Source organism: Poecilia mexicana, unplaced genomic scaffold (assembly GCF_051168715.1).
Source record: "Poecilia mexicana isolate PSO_F unplaced genomic scaffold, ASM5116871v1 scaffold_7, whole genome shotgun sequence".
NCBI lineage: Eukaryota > Metazoa > Chordata > Actinopteri > Cyprinodontiformes > Poeciliidae > Poecilia > Poecilia mexicana.
In genome coordinates, this window is record NW_028263376.1 from 8,629,950 (window position 1) to 8,640,096 (window position 10,147).

The following is a 10,147-nucleotide window of genomic DNA, read 5'->3' on the forward strand; positions in this document are numbered from 1 at the left end:
TATAAGCCACTTCCAAATGAATAGCACGACTAGTTGGACAAGTAAATACTACTCCATCACGTTTAAGAAGACTTCTGCCTTTCTTCACATCAATGGGGCCAAAATAATCAACACCAACATCTGTGAATGGAGCTTTATCTGGTAATACCCTTTCCTGTGGCAGGTCAGCCATTTTCTGTTCCAGAAGCTTACCTCTATTTCTTCTGCAGGTGACGCAGTCAGACAAGATTTTTCTGGCAGCAGAGTTTGCATTAATTATCCAGTATCTCTGACGCAGTCTGGACAACATGTGGTTTCTTCCTGCATGACCAAGCAGATTGTGAATGTAACGCAGAATTAATGTTGCCACATGCATGTCTTTACACAGGATGACCGGATGCTTAATTTCAGAAGGCATAGCAGCTCTTTTGAGACGTCCACCCACTCTGAGAACTCCTTGATCAACCACTGGATCGAGTCTATACAGTTGGCTGTCTTTAGAGACGGTCTTGTTGGCTCTGAGTGAGTTGATCTCTGGTCCAAACCTGTGATGTTGTTCAAAGAGAATAATGGAATGCTCTGCTGTAGCCAGATCTTAACATGTCAAACATTGGATTTTCAGCATAACTTTAAACTGCTGCATCTTTTGTGACAACTTTTGCTTTTTAGTGTCTGCATCTTCTGTAGACTGATGCATCATGGCAGAAAACTCTTTTCTTTTCTGGGATAGCTGAAGGAGGAGCTTTTTGAGCTTTAAAACCCAAGCTACAGATGTTTTTAGCTTTGACCAGGATGAAAAGTAGGAGATGAAATAACTGGTAGGGTCTTTAGCCTCCTCAATAACAGTATTAACAATCACATCCCTTTTAATTTCAGGATCATCAGGAGGAAGCGAGTCACACTTTACCTCTAGCTTAGGCCATTTATTTTCAGACTCTAGCAGAAACTCAGGAACATTTATCCATTTGCTGTGCTTCAAGAAGTCTTCTGCTTTCATCCCTCTTGATGCTTCATCTGCTGGATTATCTTTAGAACTTACATATCTCCACTGGTCAGCTTGCGTTGTTTCTCTGATGATGGACACTCTGTTTGCAACAAAGGTATGAAACCTCTTTGTTTCGCTGCAGATGTATTTTAGGACAGTGGTGCTGTCGGTCCAAAAAACTGATGTCTCCAGTTCAAGATGTAATTCTCTGTGAAGCAGTTGGTCCATTCGAACGGCAAGGACGGCTGCAGTAAGCTCCAGTCGAGGGATGGTCGTCTGCTTGAGAGGAGCAACTCTGGCCTTTCCTAGGAGGAATGACAGATGCACATGATGCTCATTTTGCAATCTTATATATGATACTGTACCGTATCCCACTTGGCTGGCATCAGAGAAATGGTGGAGCTGAGCTATAACTGGACAGAAATCTTTAGGTTTAATACAGCGACTCACTTCAAACTTTGAGATCCTCTTCAGGTCATCCAGCCAGTCAGTCCATTGTTTGGAAAAATGATGGTGAATTGCATCATCCCAGCCCAGGTTTCTCCTACAGAGCTCCTGTAAAAGTTGTTTGGCGGTGATGATGAAAGGAGCAAGGAACCCCAAAGGATCATACAGTGAGCTCACTACTGACAGTATTCCTCTTCTTGTGTGGGACCGCTCTTGAAGTGAGGCTCTGAATTCAAAGGAGTCACTTTGAATGCACCACTGCAATCCAAGCGCCCGTTCCATTGAAAGCTCCAAATCCATTTCCAACATTTTCTTTACTTTGATATTGTCTGTAACTGTTTGCAGAACTGTAGGACTATTACTAAGCCACTTAGAGAGCTTAAATCCTCCTTTACTGCAAAGAGCTGTCAAATCTTGGACAAACTTTATTGCTTCCTCTTCAGTAGGCAGAGATTTTAGGCAATCATCTACATAAAAATTATGTTTGATTGTATTGACCAATTCAGCTGGAAACTGCTGGGCATTATCTTCTGCTGTTCTTCTTAATGCATAATTTGCACAGCTTGGCGAAGACACTGCTCCAAACAGATGTACAGTCATCCGATATTCTTGTGGAACTTGTGAGGTGTCACCATTGGGCCACCAGAGGAAGCGAAGATGGTCTCTGTGTTTCTCTGGAACATGAACCTGGTGGAACATAGCTTGAATGTCTGCCATTACTGCGATTGACTCTTGTCTGAAGCGCAGAAGAACTCCCACAACTGAGTTGGTCAGATTAGGTCCTTGTAGCAGCTGGCAGTTCAGTGAAGTTCCCTTGAATGTTGCAGCACAATCGAAAACAACTCTCAGTTTGCCTTTTCGGGGGTGATAAACACCATGGTGGGGTATATACCACACCTTTCCATCATTGCACATCAATTGATCAGGTACAGTTTCTGCATATCCATTACATAGCATGTCATTCATAAATGTAATGTAATCTTTCTTGAAGGTGCTGCTTTTGTTAAACTTTCTTTTCAAACTCTGAAGACGTTCTGCAATACAACGGTTCATAGGCAAGATTGAATTTTCAGATTTAAAAGGCAAATCAATATAATAATGTCCATTTTTTAATTGTGCTGAATTATCCATGATATTCATAAATTTGACATCCTCTCTGGACATTTCAATCTGCTCTTGGGATGTTGTTTCATTTAAATCATGATTGTATTGTTCAATCAACATCGTTTCCAGATGTTTAACAGAAATCCTGTTTGCAGTGAAAGGATGGCAGCCTGTTTTGTTCCTTCCACTCCGGAGTGGACCATTGATGACCCATCCAACTCAGGTCGAAACCGCATATGGGCCTTCGTCCTGACTGTTGATCAGCTCCCATGGCTCCATTACTTTAGGTGCGTCTGTGCCAATGAGCAGATCCACATCAGCATCTATGTTGTGGAGCTTGATGCTTTGGAGATACGGCCATTTATCGATGTCCTCCTGTTGTGGAACATTTTGCTTTGAAACAGGCATTAGTTTCTGTGTCATGACATCTGGAAGGTCAATGAAATCATTTTTATCGAGTGCTGCTACTTGGAGTCCAGAGATGATGTTTGTACTCACAATGTCTTTATGTCCCATCGTTTGCAGCTGAATACTTGTTCTTCTACCTTTCAGTTGCAGCTTCCGGGCCAAACTTTCAGTGCAGAATGTTCCTGTGCTGCCCGGGTCCAAAAATGCATACGTCTGCACAGTGGTGTTGGTTTTTGGACTCCTGATTTGAACTGCAACGATAGAAAGGTTTGAGTTATCTTCATCACAAACCCTGACATGACCGCAGGTCTGAGTCATTGTGGAGGTGGTACTCTGATGATTCTGTGGATGTCTGGAGAAAACTCCTGTGCTCTCCTCGTTGATGTGCAGGACACTGGGATGCTGCTGGTGACAAACAGAACAGACCAAACGACCTCTGCATTCTCTGCTTATGTGTCCCACCTTTAAGCAGCCAAAACACATTCCTTTTTCCTTAATAAAGTTTACCTTTTCTTTATGTGGCTTGTCTTTAAACTTAAAGCACTTGTCAACAGTGTGATTACTTTGGAGACAATACCGACAGCTGAGGCTTGAGGACTTACCCTCATCTCCAGATGGACTTTCATTCTTCACTGCAATGACATTTGTAGCAAAGCTACTCCCCCTTTTCTGTTTGGTAAAGCTGCTGGTTCTGGAGTTGAGCTGTTGATGGTCCATGATGTTACCAAACAGTGGATCAGATACAACTTTAACTTGCTTTTCAATAAAAACAACAAGATCAGTGAATAATGCCCTCTGACCCCTGCTTTCCTGCAGGTCACAGGCTACATTTCTCCAGCTTTCCCTCATTTTATAGGGAAGCTTTAGTATTATGCTCCTCATATTAGATGGCAAGTCCAGTTCCTTCATATGAATGATGTGTTCTGTTAAGTTTGAGCATCCCTTAAGAAACAGAGAGAATGCCTGCAGTGATTCAATGTCCTCATTTTTAATAGCTGGCCAGTTGTTAATTTTATCCATATAGGCATGTGCAATTTTATATTCGTTTCCAAAATGTTCAGAAAGAAGACTTTTAGCTTTAAAGTAGCCCAGGTCTGATGGTAAATGCTGGCAACTATGCACAAGGTCTCTAGGCTGCCCCCTGGTGTATTGTTCTAGAAAGTGCAAACAGTCATTCATGTTGGACGTTTTAGCTTCTACGCCATTTTCAAACGCTCTTATAAATGATTTATATTGAAGAGGATCACCATCGAAAACGGGGATGTTTCTTGGTGGCAAAACAGAGCTTTGGTTTTGCTCAACCAACATGGCAGTGATGTCATTCTGCCGCTGCATGATGTCAATAATACTGGCTTGTTGACCCGGTTGCTGCTGCCTGCTTGTGTTCGGATTTTGATGAACAGTTAATTGATCACAGAGACTGTGCGGCTTATGAACGATTTGAATTGCTGGCTTTTGTTTCAGTCGGACAACTGGTTGCTCAGAGATGATGGAGGAGATTTTAACATCGTCCATATTTTTCTCTGTAACAAATGCATCGGCCCATGGATTAAGTTTTAGCGCCGAATTGGAGTTGCGCTTTTCAACATAGGAATTCATACCATCAGAACATTTTGAGCCACACTGTGAATTTATTTCGAACACACGAAGCTTTGCATAAGCAGCCGCTAACTCCGTCTCAAGCTCAAGTTGCTCCTTTTCTTGTTTTAGCTTTTCCTCCAGCGCTTCCAGCTGATGTTTCTTCTTGAGCGCAGCAGCCCGCTCCAGCAGCGCTGCTCTCTCGGCCTCTGCTTTAATACGAGCCGATGAAGTGGAGGAAACACAGGACACCTGAGAGCCTGTTCTAGATTTTACAGAGCAAACATTGGAAGCGCTGTCTTCAGGATTTATTACGTCATCATCATTTTTGGCTTGGTCATAATCTGCACTTGGTTGGACAAAGGGCTTACCCAGTTCACATAACCAGCCCCTGACAAGATCAGTAAACTCAAGGCAAGTATTCATTTTATTTTGAAAATGTTCATTTTGTTTCATGAGTTCATCAGATGGAAGTGGCAAACTTGTCAAGTTTTTATGTGACACCTCTGCATCCTGACAACACTGAATAAATGTAGCAAGAAGAGAAGTCACCGAGTCCACTTTATCATTTGACTCCATCAAAATATTCAGATCGTCCATTATTTGTCTTATTTGCTTCAATTTAGCATTTCTTTTATCTTGGCATGTTTTAATATAGGACATCAAGCCTTTCTCAGTCAGTTTAATAGTTCGTTTGGAAGAAACTTCCAAGTCACTCTTGGCCAAATGTGCTTTCGATACATCAGACATTTTGGCGAAAACACTTTGAACTGCTTATAGTTTTGTTGTCTTTTACTTTATTTTAAACCCACTGGCGGTGCATAAAGGTGCAGCACTTTAGCTCAGTCCTTTATTAATCTTCATGACGACGAACTTGCACTTTAACGTTGATCGCTACCATCAAACTCCTCTCGTTTGGCCGTTTTCCTTTACAGCATTAGGAATCATCGTACATACCGATGTCGTTGAAGAAAGACGTGTGTTGTAGAAGAAACACCTTCATGGCTTGTGGGCGTGGCCCTTTCCTCACGCTGTCTGTGTCCGAAGAACAAAGAAGACAGTTCCTCCAAACTTTACGCAGCCATCAGCAGAATTGAGATCGTTGATTGCAACTCCAAGGTCGGGTTTTTTACTTGATGTAGTGACCATTTGTCCCCAAACTTAAATTCAAAAATCAAAAAACTCAAAAAACTCGAAAGTGATCAAAACAAAAGTAAATCCAACTCAAATAGTCACCTGATGCACCGTGGATTCTGGTTTACGCAGCAAAAAAGGGAATCAAAGTCAAAATATGGTTCTTTGGGTTTATTTGTAGTTCAGGCAAAAGGGTTACAGGCTTCTGCTCTTATTCCTGTACCTGTTCTCTGTCTAACAAAAGAAACCGATGTGACTGATAGGCTGGTAAAAAACCTTATGACCACCCACGTGCATAATAAGCTACCTAAGACCCACCTATTTATACAGTGAAATACCCACATCCCAACCTGAAATTAATTAACTAATTATGTGAATTCCTAATCAAAGAAATTATAAACAACAAAACAAAAATTCTAATGATAAATCAACTGGAAAAAACAAACAAATAATAAGAATAAACTAAATTTAAATTCTAAGATTTAACCAAAAAATGGGAAAATAGCTCCTACAATGATTGTTCCGTGTTGTTAGTATTGATATTTTGTGTTTCATTTAGCTGTTTCGTATGAAAGTTGTTCTACTTCACTCTGGTGTTCCTTTTCTCTGTCTTCTGCCGCAAGTACCAGATTTATACAAAGCTTCTCTCAGCTTTTCCATCTCCTGTTCATATTTTGAACAACTACTTTTAAGAAGTAGTAACTCATCACAGAGTTGTTCGTTGAACCGTTGATATTCTTCCATTTTCAAAACTATCTATTTTTCGCAAGACTTAAAAAATGTGTCTTCATTTGCCATGTACTTTCAAATGAATCCAGTGTAAACTAGTCAGCTCTACGTCACTGACATTTAATGGATCATAATCACAAGCGGTTCCGATGATCTGTTCTGCCATGTCAGTTTTTCCAAACTTTGTGGTCAAGATAGCTGTCTGTTGTGTACAAAACGTGTGTTCTATTATCGGGCTGAGCATGCGTAGTGCCACGATGTAGGATCGTCCAAAGAACCAGCACCAGAGAGGAAGAGAGTCAAGACAAGACACCCTGTAGCGTCCCGGTTGAAACGATGGTCTCTCAAACAGATGGTTCACGTTTCTTTAGTCAACAGCCTTTGTACATGAACACACTGTAAGAGCTATAAAACATACAAATAAAATACCATTAGTAACTCTTAGTGGTTCTCACATTTTACACCTTAGTCTATAAACCTTACTTTATGTAATATCATTAAATTTACCTTACATGTATTTAATTATAACATTTCTATATTACAAATGAACTAAAACGCATTCCAACTGTTTCAACTGTTTGACAGTTAATCAAATAATAACACTATTTCATGTCGAAACATAAACATTACGCTCAATAAATACAATATTCTCGTCAAAGCACTCATTGTTCCCTCATCAACCAAGCGCTAACTAATTAATTGTTTAGACCTTAGTTGGACTTTTCCTTAGTAATCTCCCTTTAACTGTGACTCTGTGACGCTCTCTTATTCTCTGCACTATGTCCAAAACAGTTCATTGTCAGTTATTGTCAGAAGTTTGTGTAGGTCACTTGGCCACCTTGTCCCTTTAAAAACCCTTTCAAATTAAAAGCATTGGTCGAAATATAACAAATAACTCTTGGTTAAATGAGAGGAAACCACAACATAAAATAAAATATCTATTCCAGGTCTCACTGGTTCCCCAGTACAACGTGGAAGTTTCTCTCCAAGGACTCCTAAACGATTGAGTAATCTGAACTACTGTTTGCACAAACAGCCAAAGTCATCCTCCCTCACGAAGGAGGAGGGATCCTGCCGTGTTGTTCAACGTTTGAACTCCAGAGTACATTTATCAAGATGGGGAAGCAACAAGTATGCCCACTCCTGCTCTGTGCTTCTCAGCAATGGCAACTCCAGTGTGAAAGAGTGTCCAATGCCTATCCAAACGAGTGTTTCCAGAGCCAGAGCAGTGCATCGAGGTTAGTCCAACTACTTCTAGCTCAGTGTTTTTCAACCTCTTTTGAGCCAAGGTACGCTGTTTTAATTGAAAAAATCTCGAGGCACACCACCAACCAAAAATGTAAACAAAGATACTCTGTAGCCACCTATAATACATTTATAGTCATTCTGCTGTTCAAATCTGCTGGATATATTAAGGACGCAGCACTACGTATCCAAAGTCGAACCATGGTTTCATTCACACCGAGCTTAAGTGCAGCGGCTTTATTTCTCTCCTGTAGTACCAGATCGACAGCCCTCAATTTAAAAGCTGCATCATATGAGTTTGAAAACATTTCTCCGTCGTACCTGCTGCTAGCATGTGGTTGTTCTAAATGAAAATTAGCGCGTTCTTCTTTGATTTACAATTTTGACTTCTAATGATTCACTTCCTGCTAGAGAGCCCCCTGGTGGTTGAAGAAAAATACACAGAAAAGCCTTATCGGGCTACAATCCACATGGTTCAAAGCTTAGGAAAAAAGTAGCGTCGTATAGACCGGAAAATACGGTACCATATGTGTGCCGCGGAACAGTGGTTGAAAAACACTATGTTAGCTAAATCCTTCCAGTCTCACACACCAGCTTTGACTTCTTCCCCACTAGAGCGCTGACATACCACATTCAGAGATATTTATGTTATATTCATATTATATGAGGGTACATTAGTATTTTACGAACTATTCCTTACAAAGGAATTTCTGTTTCTGAAAAATCGTAATTGGCTGCAATTTCATAAACCTTTGTTGTTATTGCTGCTTGTAAAATAACCTAGCAGTGTGTATTTAACAGCAAATATTAGTCCAAAGTAAGTTTCACATCTGCTCAAGATCCTCCTGGTGGTTGAAGAAAAATCCACATATAAACCGGAAAATACAATATATGAAAAAAAACACTGCTCTCTGGTATTGTTCAGGGGGCTGGACCAAATGAGGAGGCGGGCCGGATCCGGCCTGCGGGCCGTAGTTTGGGGACCCCTGATTTAGCTGTTTCGTATGAAAATTGTTTTATTTCACTCCGGTGTTTCTTTTCTCTGTCTTCTGCCTCAAGTTCCAGATTATGCATTGCTTCTCTCAGCTTTTCCATCTCCGGCTCATGTTTTGAACACCTTTTTTTAGAAGTTGTAACTCATCCATTTTACCCACAACTTAGGGTAGGGGGATTATTTTAAAAGTAGAAAAGTCGAAGTAATAAAAGTGACCACAAGATGGCGTCAGTAAGCCAGTAATAGACAAAATTATAACATTTGCCACTAGATAGCCTCAGTAGATTAACTCAGCATTGAAATGACATTAAGTTAAACGGGTTTCACTACAACGATGCATTAGTATTTTACGAACAATTTCTCATAAACAAATTTCTGATTCTGTATTATAGCAGTTTGCAGCCATTTCATAAACTTTTGTTGCTATCGCTGCATACGACTCCGAGGTAGCGAGGAGAGACGCAGCGGGGAGAGAAGATCCCCACTGCGTCTCTCCCCGCTGAGAAAGACGCGGGGGCAGGAGGATTATTTTACTCCTTCTGCAAATCTATCCATTTTTCCCACAACTTATGAAAAATGTGTCCCCTGCGTCTCCGAGGTAGCAGGTAGAGACGCAGTGGGGAGAGAAGATCCCGGCTGCGTCTCTCCCCGCTGAGAAAGACGCAGGGGCAGGGGGATTGTTTACTCCTGTAAAACTTTAACTCCTGTAAAACTATCCATTCTATCCATTTCCTCTATAGATAGATAGAACGCTCTTCTGCATTTCTTAAAATTGTATCTTCATCTCTCAATGCTGTAGTCTTTGACTTCAGCCTAGTGACTTCAAGTTAGAAGATAAATGAGTTACCGTATTAATTTGTGGTTGGTATCAATGTGCATCAAAGACTGAGGGCCAGGAACTGAGTATGTCCGTCGAGCTATGCATCCTAGCTGGACCATACGTGATGCCATTCCAATGGTGTCTACGCGATGCATGGATGCTCTGACTCTATCATACTGCACCCTCAGTCCCCTGGCTTGCAGAAGGGCCTTTACCATTCGGTACCCAGAGTGAGGCTGCCTGGATTTAATGTCTCTCACACATTGGTCTAAGTCATCATCTGACATGGTGGTGTATGATGCCCTCACTGAAAGACCAGACTCTGCCATCCGCCGATATACAGTACGTCTGGATATACCCAAGAGTTTGGCGATGCATGGGACAGGGAGATGGAGTTCTAAAAGACTACAAAGGTAGTCTGAGGATATGACCATCCGTTGTCGCCCAGCTGGTCCTTGCTCAACATGCACAACAGCTGTCTGTTGTTCTTCACTTTGTTTTTGTACATTAATTAGTCTGTGCAAATGAGCCATCGCATCCACAATATTTGGGGGAACATCTACCTGACAAGATAAGGCATTTAAAAAAACAAGTTCTTGAGTACAGATAAACTCTAGGAAATCCAGATCGAGGGGCATTCGTTCAAGAACATGCTCCAAACGATCACGGAGTCTATCAAAAATATGATCCAGCAAAAGTTCCTTGAAAAGAGAAAGAAGAAAAA

The 10,147-nt window shown here is 41.1% G+C and overlaps 2 protein-coding genes and 1 long non-coding RNA gene across 3 annotated transcripts; all 3 read right to left on the reverse strand.

Moving 5' to 3' along the window:
- Positions 1-228: 228 nt before the first annotated feature.
- Positions 229-762, reverse strand: LOC148158284 (uncharacterized). The gene is made up of 2 exons (XR_015763863.1): positions 425-762; positions 229-300 (listed from the first exon to the last, which is right to left on the reverse strand). It is a non-coding gene; the product is annotated as an uncharacterized LOC148158284 (long non-coding RNA).
- Positions 763-2,734: 1,972 nt separating this feature from the next.
- On the reverse strand, positions 2,735-5,328 carry LOC148158285 (uncharacterized). Its single transcript, XM_088007496.1, has 3 exons — positions 4,171-5,328; positions 3,061-3,174; positions 2,735-2,943 (listed from the first exon to the last, which is right to left on the reverse strand). The coding sequence occupies exons 1-3, from the start codon at positions 5,249-5,251 to the stop codon at positions 2,735-2,737; spliced, it is 1,404 nt and encodes a 467-aa protein (XP_087863622.1). The 5' UTR covers positions 5,252-5,328.
- Positions 5,329-9,446: 4,118 nt separating this feature from the next.
- Positions 9,447-10,118, reverse strand: LOC148158286 (uncharacterized). The gene has a single exon (XM_088007497.1). The coding sequence runs from the start codon at positions 10,059-10,061 to the stop codon at positions 9,447-9,449; it is 615 nt and encodes a 204-aa protein (XP_087863623.1). The 5' UTR covers positions 10,062-10,118.
- Positions 10,119-10,147: the final 29 nt, after the last annotated feature.

Bases quoted from the DNA above. Each gene is read 5' to 3' on its own strand.
- LOC148158285 (XM_088007496.1), bottom strand. From the start codon at position 5,251: ATGTCTGATGTATCGAAAGCACATTTGGCCAAGAGTGACTTGGAAGTT. The intron at 3,175-4,170 runs GTGATCCTCTTC...CTATCGTTGCAG, and splicing joins AAACATCCCCGTTTTCGATG to TTCAAATCAGGAGTCCAAAA. The intron at 2,944-3,060 runs GTAGAAGAACAA...TTGACCTTCCAG, and splicing joins CCGGAAGCTGCAACTGAAAG to ATGTCATGACACAGAAACTA.
- LOC148158286 (XM_088007497.1), bottom strand. From the start codon at position 10,061: ATGCCCCTCGATCTGGATTTCCTAGAGTTTATCTGTACTCAAGAACTT.